This window comes from Xenopus laevis, chromosome 2L, assembly GCF_017654675.1.
Source record: "Xenopus laevis strain J_2021 chromosome 2L, Xenopus_laevis_v10.1, whole genome shotgun sequence".
Classification (NCBI taxonomy): Eukaryota; Metazoa; Chordata; class Amphibia; order Anura; family Pipidae; genus Xenopus; species Xenopus laevis.
The window spans coordinates 61,313,854-61,331,801 of record NC_054373.1 but is presented as its reverse complement, the minus strand read 5'-3'; the positions used below and the strand labels follow the sequence as shown (position 1 = coordinate 61,331,801).

Genomic DNA, 17,948 nt, shown 5'->3' with positions numbered 1-17,948 from the left:
CTACAAACAGCAAGTGGCACCCCACACAGCAAATGGCACAGTGGCACCCCTCAAACAAGTGGCACATTGTATCCCCCCACCTGACAAATAACAAGTAGACAAATAGCACCCCACAAACAGCAAGTGGCACCCCATCCTATAAACACCAAGTGGCACATTGTATCCCTCCCATTGTCCCACCAAACAAACATCAATTGGCACAGTGTAATTACTTCCTCCCCACAAACAGCAAGTGGTACCCCACAAACAACAAATGGCACAGTATATTCCATAAACCCGACCTAGAAACAGTGAGTGGCACAGTGAATCCGTCCAAACTCCACCAAGAGCACAGTATTTCCCCCTTCCAGGAGCAAGTGGCACAGCATATCCCCCCCCCACCAAGAGCAAGTAGCACAGTGTATCCCCCCTACCAAGAGCAAGAGGCACTCTCCCCTACCAGGAGCAAGTGGCACAGAATATCCACCACCAATCGCAAAAAGGAACAGTGAAACCCCCCCCAAGTGGGCCTTAACAGCATTCAATGGGCAGGGTATCCTCTCCACACCCCAGAACCCTCCAGCAGCACCCCCCACTCTTCCCCCAACAAGTGGAACAGTGTATCCCCCAAAGGTAAAAGCGGCACACCTAGCCTAAAACCGGAGTTGGCTAAGCCAACCAGGTGGATTAAAGTGCAGATTCTTAAAGGGGAACTATTATGAAAATGAAAATTTTATTTTATATAAGCTTCCTCATACTGAAATAAAGAAACTTTATAAATACAATCAATTAAATAATCAAGTTTATCTTCACTATTCCTCTCTCAGCATCTGTTTCTCTTCATTCTGTCTTCATGCAGCAGTTGGGTGTCAGATGAATGATACAATTTATCTTTCCAACCAGATGAATTAGAGCTCATCCAAATAACGGATTCCAATACAAACAAAATCTAACAAAATAACTGCCTTTTGCACAAATTCTGCATGTCGAGAGACATGATGTCTATCATGTCTGGTTCATTCATCTGACAATTCCTGAATGAAGACAAAATGAAGAGAAACAGATGCTGAGAGAGGAATAGTGAAGATAAACTTGATTATTTCAGAAACTGTACAGCATATTAAATTGATTGTATTTAGAAAGTTTCTTATTTCAGTATGCTAAAGCTTATATTAAATGATTTTCGCAATAGTTCCACTTTAAGAATTCACTGCCTGCCATTTCCCAGAGTAAAGCAGCAGGTACTTGAATTACAACTAATCCGCCACCCGGCAGTCACGTGATCATGATGTCACCAAGTTCCTTTCCGAAGAAGGAAGCAGAAGCTACCTTTCTGTAAGACTAGAGAAGCTGCTAGGATTCTGCAGGTAACAGGTTTCAGGTGGAAGTAGCTATTCGAGGCTGAGAGCTATGTTCGAAAAGGCTGGAATGTTGGCCAGTACGTACTTATTGGTTTAGCGGGCCCCTCTCTGTCATTGAGCTGGGGACTTCCGGGTGCCTGCGTGTTCATTATCCTACACTGCTTTCTGTACTACTCGTTTTGTCAATGGAGTTTAAATCTGGGTAAAGCCCTTGGGAAAGGCCTTGTAGCTCACTGACAACAAGGGGTGGTAATCTAAGTAATTGCAGCACAGCCCGGCCAACCCGTAACACCCAAAAGCCACTTGACCCGGGACCACTGCCCCTCCTGGTGGCGGCCCTAATGGCAACCCATTTGTAACATATACCTGTGTCATTTTTAGTGGATTGTCGCCATGTCGTGGATACGAGATAAAGAATTGTCTTTGATTGAACGTCTGTGCGCGAATGTGCTAAAGGTCTGTATGCTGAGATTTTTTTATACGTCCATATTTTCTAGGACTACTATTTTAAACTGTATATTCTGTGTGTGCCTACATAGTTAACCCTAGGCATTATGTTCTGACTCCTAGAACTTTTTCTCATTTCTTGCATTTTTTTTACATTGGTGAATCGTATGTAACTTTTGCTCAAATCAGGTGTTTGTACATTACAACACCCCCAGATCTTTGCCACTGTGTCCCTCCCCCCACAAACAAGATATTTGCTTCTAGTTTTATCTAAAATATGATTTTAGGATTTAAGTGTTGTTTCTTATGAGTTAGGGTGCCTAACATGGCACTGAAGAGCTCAGCACTGTACTTTTCATAAACTTCCCATATATGAAGTGGAATGATTAAAACATTACCTGTAATGTGTGGCTCCAGAGATTTCAGTGCAGTGTGTGTGTGTATATATATATATATATATATATATATATATATATATATATATATACACACACACACACACACACAGTGGTGTGAAAAACTATTTGCCCCCTTCCTGATTTCTTATTCTTTTGCATGTTTGTCACACAAAATGTTTCGGATCATCAAACACATTTAACTATTAGTCAAAGATAACACAAGTAAACACAAAATGCAGTTTTTAAATGAGGGTTTTTATTATTTAGGGAGAAAAGAAATCCAAACCTGTGTGAAAAAGTAATTGCCCCCTGAACCTAATAACTGGTTGGGCCACCCTTAGCAGCAATAACTGCAATCAAGCGTTTGCGATAACTTGCAACGAGTTTTTACATCGCTCTGGAGGAATTTTGGCCCACTTATCTTTGCAGAATTGTTGTAATTCAGCTTTATTTGAGGGTTTTCTAGCATGAACCGCCTTTTTAAGGTCATGCCACAACATCTCAATAGGATTCAGGTCAGGACTTTGACTAGGCCACTCCAAAGTCTTAATTTTGTTTTTCTTCAGCCATTCAGAGGTGGATTTGCTGGTGTGTTTTGGGTCATTGTCCTGCTGCAGCACCCAAGATCGCTTCAGCTTGAGTTGACGAACAGATGGCCGGACATTCTCCTTCAGGATTTTTTGGTAGACAGTAGAATTCATGGTTCCATCTATCACAGCAAGTCTTCCAGGTCCTGAAGCAGCAAAACAACCCCAGATCATCACACTACCACCACCATATTTTACTGTTGGTATGATGTTCTTTTTCTGAAATGCTGTGTTACTTTTACGCCAGATGTAACGGGACGTGCACCTTCCAAAAAGTTCAACTTTTGTCTCGTCGCTCCACAAGGTATTTTCCCAAAAGTCTTGGCAATCATTGAGATGTTTTTTAGCAAAATTGAGATGAGCCTTAATGTTCTTTTTGCTTAAAAGTGGTTTGCGCCTTGGAAATCTGCCATGCAGGCCGTTTTTGCCCAGTCTCTTTCTTATGGTGGAGTCGTGAACACTGACCTTAATTGAGGCAAGTGAGGCCTGCAGTTCTTTAGATGTTGTCCTGGGGTCTTTTGTGGCCTCTCGGATGAGTTGTCTCTGCGCTCTTGGGGTAATTTTGGTCGACCGGCCACTCCTGGGAAGGTTCACCACTGTTCCATGTTTTTGCCATTTGTGGATAATTGCTCTCACTGTGGTTCGCTGGAGTCCCAAAGCTTTAGAAATGGCTTTATAACCTTTGAAATTGAACTCAGGTGTGATAAACCAGAGTTAAGTTATTTTTTAACAAGGGGGGCAATCACTTTTTCACACAGGCCCATGTAGATTTGGAGTTTTTTTTCTCCCTTAATTACGTAAACCTTCATTTAAAAACTGCATTTTGTGTTCAATTATGTTATCTTTGACTAATAGGTAACGGTTTTTGATGAGCAGAAACATTTAAGTGTGACAAACATGCAAAAGAATAAGAAATCAGGAAGGGGGCAAATAGTTTTTCACACCACTGTGTGTGTGTGTGTATATATATGTATATATATATATATATATATATATATATATATATATATATATATATATATATATATATATATATATATATATATATATATATATTTCTTCAAAGGACCTGCACATCGATTTTGTGAAAATATTTCGTTTTTATTCATACTTGTGATTCCAAAGTTTCAGCCCTCATTAGGGCCTTTATCAAGGATCATTGATAAAGGCCCTAATGAGGGCCGAAACGTTGGATTCACAAGTATGAATAAAAACTAAATATTTTTACAAAATCGGTGTGCAGGTCCTTTGAAGAATTATATACAATTTTGCCCTAGCACTCGGAGTAAGCTGAAAGACTGGTTTTGAGTGCAAGCGTTTGGAACTGTGTGTATATGTGTGTGTGTGTATATATATATATATATATATATATATATATATATATATATATATATATATATATATATATATATATATATATGTTGCAAAAAAAACTTTGTGTTTATTCAGCTCTTAAGCACCTTTCTTGTGTTAATTCAACGTTTCGGCTCTTAAACGTGAGTCGTCCTCAGGATGGCTCACATTTAAGAGCCAAAACGTTGAATAAACACTAAAAAGTTTTTTCTTTGCAACACAAGACCCATGATCGCGGACCTCTTTATGATATATATATATATATATATATATATATATATATATATATATATATATATATATATATATATATATATATATATATAAAACACTACCTTTAGTAGTTGTTGTCTGAGAGGGGAAAACTAAATCTTGAGTGCTGGGGTTTAAAACTATACAATAGTGAAGTATAACTAAATAATGCAATATATGTTCAAGGTCACCAAACAAACAGGTTTAGGCCGTGATACACATGCAGTCTTTCGGAGTGGTTTTTAAGAAAGCTGACTGCCGCATAAATACGTTAGCGTAATGTGCCATTGCCTTAGCTTGAAAGCGCTAAGTGTATTTACGCTATGGTCGGCTTTTTTTAAGCTGAAAACATGCCAAAAAAAACTCATTTGTATCTAGCTTCTTAGGGCCGATTTCGCAACCCTCATGCAGGGCCAAATCAGGCTAATCCAATTGGATCATGAATTGGGGCTCATGGAGGCCCATTGACTGAGCCCTGTGGAGGAAACAAACACACAGAATACACATAACATTTACTAAAGGTGGCCATACACGGGCCGATAAAAGCTGCCGACAGACCGAGTCGGCAGTGTATGGGGGCCCCCGACGGGCTTCCCCGATCGAGATCTGGCCGAAAGTCCGCCAGATCTCGATCGGATGGGATTAAAAATCCCGTTGGATCTGTTCGTTGATGCGGTCCCGCGATCCGACCGCCCGTTTGCGAACGCTAGGATCCGATTGTTGGGCCCTAGGGCCCACAATCGGATCAGCCCGATATTGCTCACCTCAAGGTGGGCATATCGGAGGGAGATCCGCTCGTTTGGCGACATCGCCAAACGAGCGGATCTATCCATGTATGGCCACCTTAAGTCTAGAACTTGCATGTATAGCTGGCCATACACGGACCAATAAAAGAGATTTACTTACTGGGCCACTTATGAGACTCTTCTGGCAACCTGTTCCACCTATATCTGGTAGGTATATATATTAGTGTTGTTGCAGTTCTCTCTGGATTGGTGGCTGTGGGCCCCATTATGATACAATCTATGGTGTGGGGCCAACCTTTTAGTGGCCAAATCGGCCAAATAAGTCTAAACTAGCTTATGCTCAGCTTTCTACTCCTCTTTGGCCATCCTGATAGCTACCAACAGAGTTCCTATGTTTTCTTCATTTCAACATACCACTACATCCCACAGGTTAATCTGCCTCTGATCTTGGTTCTTTTACAATAGGCTGGTCCAATACCTAAGCATGTTGCTTTCATTATGGATGGGAACAGACGCTATGCCCAGAAGTGCCATGTGGAAAGACAGGAAGGTCACTCACAAGGCTTTGAAAAACTTGCTGAGGTAATTAAAAGAGATGATTTGACATTAGCTGTTTGAGACAAGGCAAAAATCTATTGTTTTCTCTAATGTATCTGTTGTTACAGACTCTCCGCTGGTGTTTAAACTTGGGCATATGCGAAGTGACAGTGTATGCATTCAGCATTGAGAACTTTAAGCGTTCAGCAGAGGAAGTGGAGGGTTTGATGGAGCTGGCTCGTCAAAAATTTACCCGTCTACTGGAGGAGAGGTGAGATACTCCCTGTGAAATTAAGTTCTGTTAAATTCTTTATTGATGTAAACAATGGTTTGTGGCAGGATCTTGGACAGAATATGTGGCTTGAATATGGTGTTAGGCAAAGACTAAAGGCCCGCATGGCATCCGCTGGATTTTGGAGAAGACTTTGTCTCAGAAATATGCTACTTGTATCTGCACACAGTCTGATGACATGCCTATCAGGGCAGCTACAGGGAGCTCATTTGCTTGTCTCCGTTGTCCTAGAAAACACTAGTGGAGAGAAGCCAAGGCACAGCCCCGTTTGCCTTTAGCCTAAAAGCAGATGGCATGTTTTGTCGCCTGCACTAAATCTCCACCAGTGCGGGTTACAAAATGTCCCAACATACCTTTGTATTGATTTCAGTTTGAATCTCTGTTCGTAAAACATTTGAATTGTACTCTGCATTTTGACAAGATAATGCAGCTGAAATATTTTACAGGTGGATATTCATAAATAAGCTCCATTTGTTATAACTCACTACGTGACACTGACACAGAGCTCACTCTAAAACAGGGGTCCCCAACCTTATAACCCGTGAGCCACAATCAAATGCAAAAAGAGTTGGGGAGCAACACATGCATGAAAAAGTCCCTTGGGTGCCAAATAAGGGCTGTGATTGGCTATTTGGTAGCCCCTATGTGGACTGGCAGCCTATAAGAGGCTCTACGTGGCACTATAGTTAGTTTTTATGCAATTAAAGCCTGGAATTCAAAAATAAGCACCTGTTTTGAGGACACTTGGAGAGCAACATGTTGCGCACGAGCTACTGTTGGGTATCATTGCTCTAAGAAATAAGAGTTCTCTTCATGCTGTAAGTAGGAAAGAGCAGTGAGCTTATGAACCCTGTAACTTTCTGTGCCATATTTAGACAAAGCTGCTTGAGTTATTTTGCATATGGCTTACATACAGGGATTATCCTGCAATCAGTTTGTTTACAGTAGCCTTCATGGCTATAACTAAGCCAACATCAACATTATGTAGGAGCGGGAAAGGAAAGAATGGGTTATAAGTAAGGTTGCCACCTTTTCCCAAATGTTTTACCGGCCGGTGGGGAGCGGGAACAAAAAGGGGCTAGTGACGTCAAAAGGGGCGGGCCGTGTCACAAAAGGGGGCGTGGCTACGACGCCAAGATTTTCAGACGGAGGACAAAGTCAGCAAACCTAAGTGTACTGGGGAGTGGGAGCAGGCCAAGGGGTCTTTTTGAAGGGTATTACAAATTTACCGGCAGCTACATTGCCAGTAAATTTGTAATACCGGCCCCGGCCTTGGCAGGTGTTTTACCGGCTAGGCCGGTAAAATGCCGGGTGGCAACCCTAGTTATAAGGGGCTTATTATAAAGTGGGTGTTTTGTAATAGCAAAACTTCTTCACATTTTAAACTATGGTCTGTGAAAGCCATTTTCATAGGAGAACTAAACCCTAAAATGAATATTGCCAAAAATGCCATATTTTATTTACTGTACTTATTGAATCGGCCTAAAGTTTCCGCTTCTCAATAGTAGTAATGATCCAGAACTTCAAACTTCCTACAGGGGGACACCATCCTGGAAAGTGTCTGCGACACTCACATGCTCTGAGCAGCTGTTGAGAAGCTTAGCTTTGGGGTCGTCACAAATTATCAAGCCGAAAATGAGCTTGGCCTGTAATATAAGATGATGCTACAAGGCGGATTTTTGAATGCTCATGTTAGTTGCACTAGTTTCTGTGCTGGCATGTTGTAATTATCTGTATTAATTACTAATCAGCCATGTATTGTTACATTTATATTCTTTCGGTCCCTAAAGCTCAGTAAGTGACAGCAGCACAGAGCATGTGCAGTGAATCAGCAGAAAATAAGATGGGGAGCTACTGGGGCATCTTTGGAGACGCAGATTTTTACTGCTGAAGGACTGTGGTTGCCTTGGTCTTGTACAGAAGCTCTACACATAATGTACAACATTTCTAGCCTAGTTCTTTAGTTAAAGCGATACTGAGACATTCCTATAAAAATCATAGGAATGTGTCTGTATAAAGTAAATGCTGCACCCGTAATCGTTCCACGAAAAGCCCCCCCGCAAAGCCACCTCCAGCCCCGAGAACCTGTGTGCTGCCGACACTCTTAACTCTTAACTGATTCTAAGAAACTTTTCAATTGGCTTTCTTTTTTTTTTTTTCTTATATATACTTTTTTAAATATTTGCCTTTTTCTTTTGATTCTTTCCAGCTTTCAAATGGAGGGTCACTGACTCCATCTTAAAAAATGCTCTTTTAGGCTACAGATTTATTCTTATTGCTACTTTTTATTACCCATATTTCTATTCAGGCCCTCTCTCATATTCCAGTATTTTATTTAAATCAGTGCATGGTTGCTAGGGTAATTTGGACTTTTTTGCTGAAATTGCAAACTGGAAAGCTGCTGAATAAAAAGCTAAATAGCTCAAAAACCATGAATAATAAAAAATTATATGAAAAATCATAATAATAAATTGTCTGAATATCACGGTCTATGTCATATTAAATGTTAAGGTATTGGGATGTCTTATAAAATTAGAAGAATATTTATCTTTTTTTGAGATAATTAGCTCCGTGTTAGTAAATTAGGCCTTTTGAAAACTGTACTATATACAATGAATGTACAAAAGTGGCATATATTCAAAATTGCACTCAAATTTTGACCCCCTAGAAGAAGGGAAGCTACTGCATTCTGTTTGCCTGTACCATCATGCAAAGGTGACATTATGAAATCTGTAATAAATAACTGTTTTAAAAGTGGCACAATGATATATATATATATATATATATATATATATATATATATATATATATATATATATATATATATATATATATATATATATTATAAAATATATTTATCTGCACACAGGGAGAAGTTGGAAAAGCATGGTGTATGTATCAGAGTGCTGGGTGATTTGACCTTACTTCCCCTGGACATTCAGAAGCTGATAGCACAAGCCATGCTGGAGACCAAGGCCTACTCTAAGTAAGTACATATGCTTTTGTCAAAAAAAAATATAGGTACCAATTTCTTTACACGAGTTTCTTTCCTTGCTGTTGTTTTTTATCTTCTTAAAAACACTAAGCACAGATATTGACATAAATAAGAATCTAGAAGTACAACTTATTTTACACTTTTACTCATTTTAGCTCATACTTAAAGTTACTTAAACTCAAGGGGGAACAACCCCCTTTAATCATACTCTGTTGTTTTGTGCGGGTTTACCTCTGGTTGATTGGTTTGGATTGTAATTTGGACAACTATTGCAAGTTTGGGTGCAGGTCAGACTGGGGAAGTATACTCCATCTGCTCCCGAGGAACTTTGCAGGTTAAGTTTGGTTGCGGGTTGATGATGATGATGATAATAATAATAATGGTTTCTACCAACTATAGTGTGAGCTTTTCCAGTTGGGGAGACAATCCTGGGATGACAGGTACACTTTAAGTGCATGGCATTGCAACAATGAATGTCCTTTTTATTGCTCGCTGTGCATGGAGACATGCTGAAAAGCAAACCAAAAATAGAATATGGCCAGTTTTGTCTGTGTTCACTATTTTGGCAAATTAAGTGCTGAGTCATGTGGTTAAATGGAGCCAGTTACTTCACTTGAAGAATGGGTGTACGGGGCAAAAAGACAACTTTGTGAACCGATATTTGGCAGGATCAATAATTCCACGAATGTGATCCTCTCCAGTGGGGGGTGCCTCCCCACAGAATCACATAGTCCCAGTGCGCGCCAAAGAATTTCCCTCTGCCCTGCTGTCAGCGATATGACTTGTAGAGGCTTCGATGGGCCCCAAGGGGGTGCAGGACCCCTACATCTCTGGTATTTATGCTACTGTTTTTGGCCCAGGGTGAACCATTCAGATCAATGCAATTTGATCCTTCATATGGGTGGCCAGATTAGGTAAAGAGCCACTTATTGGTGTCCTTGCCAGATGAGTGGATCTATTTGATCACTATACCATAATGTCCAGTTTCAGTTGAGCAAAGCTAACTGATTAGGTCTATTCTGTCTACAACTGCCAGTACTGATAATAATAATAACCTGTAAACACACTATTTATGTTACTACTTTGTTTTTGCTATCTCTAGGTGTTTCCTAAATGTTTGCTTTTCTTATACGTCCCGACATGAGATCAGTAATGCTATACGAGAGGCAGCCTGGGGAGTGCAGGAGGGACTACTGGATCCAAGGTATCTGGATATGACTCAACGTACCTCCTTTTCAACATTAGTTTACTTAATAGGGCTTGTGATACTTTTTCATATTGCTTTAAGTAGGAAATGTGTATGCTTTGTTTCTTGCTCTAAATGGGCAAAATATGAAACTGAAAGTTATGTTCTACTTGACTCGTATGCACAATGAAAACAAATTAGCAGTCTATTGAGAATCCCTGTCTGTAAACAAACCCCTCCATTCCCCCAGCTGCCACCTGTAATGCTGTAAGATAAGTAGCAGCTCATTATAAAGAGGCTTCTCGGGGGATATTTGATTTGATTGTGCTCCTGCAAGTTAGGAAGTAGAATGCAAATTTTGTACTGTTTAGTGAAGAGAAAAAATGTTTTACCAATTATTAATTTAATTAATACATATTATTGCTAATGTTGAAAAAGATTGTACAGTCCCTTTATAGTTTTCTAGTTTGCAGGTAACCAAGAAGATATTACAACAGCATCAACCAATCTCCACTTATGAATTTGTATGAGAGTCAGACTGAATTTGTATGGGAGTGTTTCTGAACTCATTGCTGTCTTTTATTGCTTGTTATTTCATAACATGTCCAGTGACTTTGTCTTGCTCAATGCACTGAACTTCACCTTCGATACTAATATTATGCAGGGATGTAACAGAGTCTCTTCTGGACCAGTGCCTTTACACTTCTAAATCTCCAGAACCAGACCTTCTAATCCGTACCTCTGGAGAGGTTCGTCTGAGTGACTTCCTTCTGTGGCAGGCAAGTACATTTCTCTCTCATTTTAAATGTCACTATGGCACTCATCTGACATCTTTGAAACCTTCAGCAGAAGTTTACTTTTTTTGTAATCACTACAGACGTCCTATTCCTGCTTGGTATTTCAATCTGTACTGTGGCCAGAATATACATTTTGGAACCTTTGTGAAGCTGTTTTGCGTTACCAATACAACTACAGTAACATCCAGGTGAGTACATATCAAACTCTGCCCCACTTGTGTTAACATACAGCCATACATAGGCTGCTAAAATCTACTGACTCTGGGCCTACCTGACTAATATCTGGCTGAACATCGATCAGATGTCGATCAAGTAGGTCTGATAATCCTGTTGGGCAAGGATTGCCTTTGCTTGTTCTTGCAGTCCCAATGGCCTTCATTTACCATCATTGTAATCCAATCATGTGACCATATCAACGAGCTCAAGGTTGGCATATTGAGAAAAGATTTTGTTTGGCAACCTCACCAAACAAGAAACACCTTACAGGTGGTTTTTAATTAGATGGGGCTTAAAGTTCTTTGCCGTAAACTAGAGCTCCTGAGTTAATGGTAAGAACAACATGGTCTTACTAATAAGTCACACTATTTGCTGGGAGTGCTATTGATTTTAAACACACTACATATGTAGCATTCTTATATAATGAGGTGCCTTGTTGTGGCATATAAGCTTATCATATTTTGGCCAAAGTGTGGTACTAACACATTTTTTGTTACCATTATAAAGACTGAAACACTGCACTGGCAATTATTTTCCTTCTTGAAAAGGAATGTGGGATCCACTGGGAATACCCAGGGCAGTGTAAGCTTCTGTTGCTCCTGTGCACGCCCATTTTGTTCCTTCCTCATTTGCATAGTATTAAATAATTATATTGGCAGCCGATATGATAATTCTAATTTATCCTGATGAGTTAGGAAGAGCCTGAGCATGCACAGTAGGAGAAGATTGTGCCGTCCTAACTCTTGAGAGCATCTACTGCCCCGTTTCGGTTATGGTACCCCCGACTCCTGTTTTTAAAGGAGACATTTTGTGTAAAAAATAAGAACGTACCAGTGCATTATACTCATTTAGATATAGAAGAATTGTGCTTAAAAAGTAGGGGTTCAGACTGATTTATTGAATATTTCAGCAAAAACCCTAATAATCCCTCCCTTCCACTTCCTGCTCCCTGAATTCCCAGGCTGTGCAGGGGAGCCGTTGGCTGTTAGCTCACTGCACTGTAAAACAGGAACCAATCAGCAGCTATCAGGACCTGATGGTGAACTGAAGCCTGTCTGTGCGTGTGTGACTGCAGGGCTGTGAGTGGCTGTCCCCCTCCTACTGTGCTTCTGACAGGGACCGTTAGGACACGCCCACCCCTCATATAAAACACAGACAGGGACCAGAGAATATCTATAGGGAGCCAATAAAGGGGCTATTTTTAAAGATAATATTAGTTTTTAGCACATGTAAAAGCAACACCATATATTACTCATAATTGCCTACAAAACTAAGGGTTTTCATTTATCCTATATGTCTCCTTTAAAGGAACAGTAACACCAAAAACTGAAAGTGTTTCAAAGTAATTAAAATATAATGTACTGTTGCTCTGCACTGCAAAACACCATTAAACACCATTTATTGGACAGGGCTGTTATGTGCTTTGTAACCTGTGCCTTTTCTTTAACGACAGTTTGAACCTCTGCTTCTTCTTTTACCTGTGCATGATAACAGTATATTATATGTTAATTACTTTAAAAAAAGCTTTCATTTTTTGTGTTACTGTTACTTTAATATACCAATGTATTCTCCATGAAATAAGTTAAATACACAACAACCACAGAAGGCATTTTATCTGTGCCAAAACTCAAAAATATAAACCACGCCATTTGATAATTCTAAACAAAAATCAGAGTTAACTACATAAACAATTGGAAAACCTAAAACAACTGATTAACTGATAATTGAACCTGGCATATAGCTGTAGAATAGCTGTTAATTACAAATTAAGTATTGTTCTTAAAAATAGAATTGCTTATGCCATATCCTCCTTCATAGAAGCTACTAAATCTGATTTGATTATTTTCAGTGCTTGTTGTACAAAGTTATTATTCATTTGTAAATGAACCCTACACTATAAAGACATTTTGTTGCACATATGGAGTAAAACACCTGAAAATATTCTTCTATAGTAAGGCATTGTAATCAGCAAATGTGTGTAAATGTGCGAAAATGCAATGGTAAATATTTTTACATGATTTTATTGACAAACGTTATTAAAAGAAAAGCTTTGGTCGCTGGTGCCAAAAGTTAGGCACCCCCCCCCACACACACACACAGTAATTGAAACTTTGTAATCAAGTATACAACAACCTAGGTATATAACATTTTCAGGTTGTATATATACAAAAGTTGTATATATTTTCATGTCTGTGAAGTAAAATCACATTTTACAGCAATATAATTAGCTGTATATGTAAGCAGTAGTCATTCACAAAATTGACAAACTCTAAACAAACTTTCAGGTCGAAAAGCAAACTTTCACATTGAAGGGCTTATTGGACACAAAAATCACTGGTAATGTTGCCTATAGCAACCAATCAGATATTTGCTTTTGTTTTCTAACTTGTAGCTGACCATTCAGATCTATTTGCTGATTGGTTGCTATATCACCGGTCATGGATGTCTCCAGTATCAATAGTCTTGTATCATTTGGATTATCTGTAGATTAGTTTAAAGGAATGATCTTCTAATGCTGTTAGTTTGAAAGGAGTGGCTTTTACCTGGGATTTATCTTGGCACAAGCACACAGTCACAGAATACCTTCTGGTTAGGGTAGCCAAAACTTAATTTAATACACCTTAAAGTTGGATGCCATGTGGTATTCCCAAACTTGTTCTCTGGTACACACCCCAAAAATGTGCTTGCTTTGGGTGCAATTATAATATTCAAATAAAATGTCTGCACAGGGAGGATATCTGCACCTATTGTAGTAAATGAGGGTCTATCACATTTAGGGTACTGGCACACAAGGTGATTATTCCTCTGTGATAAATCTCCTCTATAATGGATGACTAATCTCCTGCAAATGCTTTCCCACTGCCAATAATGTAACACATACACGTTGCTTTGATAGTCCAAGTTTCTTTGGAAGGCAACTTCTGGAAACCTAAGTGGCAAGTATGTTTTCCCACTGGTGATTTCCGTTCTTGCTGGTGGGAAAGCATTTGTTGAAGATTAGTTGCCTTTGGTAATGGAGATTTATCACGGGCGACTAATGTCCACATGTGTCAGTACCCTTAGCAAGCTAAGTACTAAAATGTTGCTGAGGAAGTGGGCATGTTTATAATTGTAGATTGAAAGCTTAAAAGAAAATGTTACGTTCAGAATAAATCTTATTATATTTACTATCCATAAATGCTTTGCCTTTTGCATCTTTTTGCTTAAGATACAATGTAGTGTTCTGTGTGTCACTCACGGATTGCCTGAAATAATGCAGGTTCAGTGTAATCTTAAGAAGTGTGGAAGTAAGACATCGCTCTGTCCATTCATTGGCTGATGGAACTAAGCATGTATTTGTTTCCCTTTTACAATTAGCAATAGTTAAATATTCTGATTGCTTTACCAGTGTCTTATTAACCATTATTTATCTTATTGTAGTGATGTCTAATTTTATGAAGTATTTCTTCTCTTGCAGAAGGCCAAGGAGCTGCATCATCGACAGAGAGCAAGGCTTCAGCTAGAAAGTGACCAATCCTGGGTGCAGGAAACTCTATGGAATAAAGAGTACTCTAATGCAGAAGAAGACTTAATTCTCTTCCAAAAGCTACTGCAGAAATGTAAAGCTGGGAGGGAGAAAAGGACGCAGGATTTTATATGTGCTCTGGAGAAAAAAAGAACTGATCTCCTTCAAACTCTCTGTGCATCTTAACAGGGAAGTGGCCAGAGAGTGTTGGGTTTAGAACACTGCATTTATATACGTTTGTGATCAACCTAGGACTTACACACCTCACATCTGCTGTGCATAGTCCAAAAGCAGGAAAAGCATATCCAGTCTCTGTCAGGTGAATGCTTTGCCGATACAATGGGCCCACATACCTGTTGCATTTCAGATTTGTCATAGATATTTAGAAAGGGTAGAAAATGGGTTCCATTTGAGGCTGTAAGCATCTAATTATCTGTCCTTTAGGCAGCTGTATATCACTTTTCCTGGATTTTCCACAATCGGTTTTAAACAGCAGAGCCTGCTCTTGAGGGACCTATATAGTAGGCATATTTTGGACCAATGTTCAATTAAATGACATTCAGCAGTTATGCTGAGTTAAGTCTTTACCTGACTTTACTTCACTTTTTTTATTGTTCCTTGGAAGTGTATTTTCTGTGATACCTGCTTTGCACTAATTAGGCCACATGTTCTTACCCTGTCCCTAACCACTAGTTGTCAAAGTTTTTCAGATCAAGCCCATTTGAAACTCCAGCCTTTGGTCAAAGCCTCCCTTATATCATAAAAGGAGTACAGATATAAGAAAATCTAAGTTTGTTTATTCAGGCATAGTATCAAGAATATGGATGATGTGTATTTGACAGCAAATACATAGCATCCAAACTTTCACCTTTAAAGGAGAAGGAAAGGTTAAAACTAAGTAAGCCTTATCAGACAGGTCCTCCTTAATATACCAGTAAACCCTCAAAGTAATGCTGCCCTCTGTCAAAAGAAACTGCATTTCTTTCCTTCTATTGTGTATACATGGGCTTCTGTATCAGACTTTCTGCCTTCATCTTAAACCTCCTTGCCCCGGTCGTGAGCATGCTCAGTTTGCTCCTCTTCCCCCTCCCTTCTCTGCTTTAATCTGAGCCCAGAGCTAAAAGTGAGCAGGGACAGACTCGGGCAGGAAGTGATGTCACACCAAGCTAATACTGAAACTGCTATCCTAAACAAACAGAGAGCTTCTAGAGCTTTTTACCCAGGTATGGTAATGCATTCTACAGAATAAATAAAGCATTCTAGCTTGCACTATTGCAGCTAATCTATTGGCAGTAAAATGCCTCCGTAGCTTTCCTTCTCCCTTAATTTACCTTCAAGCTGGACTTTCAGGTTTATCTAGAACAGGGGTGCCCAAAAGGTAAATCGGTATCTACCAGTAGACCTTTAGATGGTAATCAGTAGATCTCAAGACTCTGTCAACAAACAGCTTGACTAAATTACCCTCCTATTTCATGGTTTTTCATTCAGATATTTATTATGTTAAGGTTACAGAAGAAGTAGTTTTTATACATATAGCAATATACAATTTCTTATAAAATCAATATCTAAGTAGTATTTTAATGGACAGAATGCTAACAATGCTATTCTGGATGTAGATCATAATAGGACATCACTAAAAGTAGACCTTGCATTAGTAAAGTATGGGTACTCCTGATCTAGAAGATCAAATAACTAATCTTGCTGTAACTGGCCTTTAGGCTGAGCCCCCAGTGCTGCAAGGCCTGACCTCGGGGTAATCTCAAGAGTTTTGGGGCAACTGCTGTAGACAATTAGTTGATGGGTAATTCTGACTGACACCTGTGCTGTGTAGATATCCTGAAACATGCACTGCTGGTAAAGGATATAAGAATCATTAACTTAGATCTTTTTCCCAGCTAGGGGTTGTTCATATTTTAGCTAACTTTTTACTATGATGTAGAGCGTGATATTCTGAGACAGGTTGCACTTGGTCTTTTTTATTATTATGTGTTCATCTTTAATTATGAAGCTTTTTGTGCAGCAGTTCTTCTGTTGGTAATTTCAGAAGCTATCTGGTTGGTATGTCCAAATTACTGTAGCATCCAAGCAGAGGTATGAGTGTGAGATTGAAATGTGAAAAGGACCATCTGCTTTGGTCATAGAGTAATAAACAGTAATAGATGAACTTGCAGTTCTGATAAAATTTGGAGGCTGCCTTTAACTAGTCTTGATTATATACTAATAAAGGGCAGCTAAAACTTGAAGTAATTTTGTGTCTAGCAAGCAAGTATTTTTTTTTAAGCTAGGATTGACCTCTCTCTATGCCTCCCCCACTATACATTCTCTGGTATTGGAGCAGAGTTGTTACAGCTTCTTTCATATTAAAGCAGACCTTTTAGGGCATAATGAAGCTATGAAATAGAAAAATTCACAGATTACCAAGATTTAATGGGATACTGCCCATTAATTAAACTCTTGCTGGCTTGCATAAAGCCACAAAAGAGGACCAAGCATTTAGCCATTTATGGCCCTATAGTAGAAACCTGAGTGGGTCTGTTTTTACAGACCCGTGCCCAATTCCTACCCTCTTACCTGCATTCTTTTCCCAGCAAGTTATACCCGCCCGGCCCCTGACATGCGCATCACGGACCTTGGAAGTGACCACACTAAAGAGCATTTTTGCCTGGAGGAGTAATACAGATTTTACTTTTTGTTTCCAAATGGCTGCCGAACTGCATCTAAAGGGTGCCTGCGGACCACCCGCATGTTTGGGACATGAAGGATATTCCCACTGAGTCCGACTGCAGGTACCCAATCCGCGGAAAGGCTCTTCCCTATGATGCTGCTAAACAGCTTGAATAGAGGTTCCTACATCATACACCCCCTTTGATAAAGATAAAAAACCGAAAAAAAAAAAAAGCTTCAGACTTGGGCATCTCTATTCTTTTGTGCAGTTGTTTGGGTGCAAGGCTTTAAGCTATATATTTGTTTGGCAAACAGATTTTTTTTTTATTATTATTTGTTCTTGAAGGATTTGGTTCAGTTTCCCAGCACTTTTATTGAGGGCTTTGGATTTGACCATTTTCAGTATTCAGCCAAACCAAATCTGAGCCCTAAAAGTTGACCGCCAAAGGCAAACCCCTTTTTTTCCTCTTCAGAATGACATTTTTTGGGGAATTTGCTAATATTTGAATATGTAAATTAGATTTGTCTGAATACTGAACTGAATCCGTACGATTTATGGATTTTGTGCACTGTGACTTGGAGCAGTCATCAGTAGAATAACCTAGCCTAGGTAATTAAAGGTTCCTTAGCAAA

General features: G+C 39.3%; 1 protein-coding gene across 4 annotated transcripts; it reads left to right on the top strand.

Annotated features, from left to right (window-relative positions):
• Positions 1–1,247: 1,247 nt before the first annotated feature.
• Positions 1,248–17,549, top strand: dhdds.L (dehydrodolichyl diphosphate synthase subunit L homeolog). Of its 4 annotated transcripts, none has more exon segments than NM_001089182.1 (9): positions 1,264–1,346; positions 1,722–1,796; positions 5,589–5,705; positions 5,789–5,931; positions 8,822–8,938; positions 10,050–10,151; positions 10,798–10,912; positions 11,011–11,118; positions 14,604–17,549. In NM_001089182.1, coding segments are annotated over 8 exon segments (999 nt in total). In that variant the 5' UTR covers positions 1,264–1,346; positions 1,722–1,733; the 3' UTR covers positions 14,838–17,549.
• The last annotated feature ends 399 nt before the right edge of the window (positions 17,550–17,948 follow it).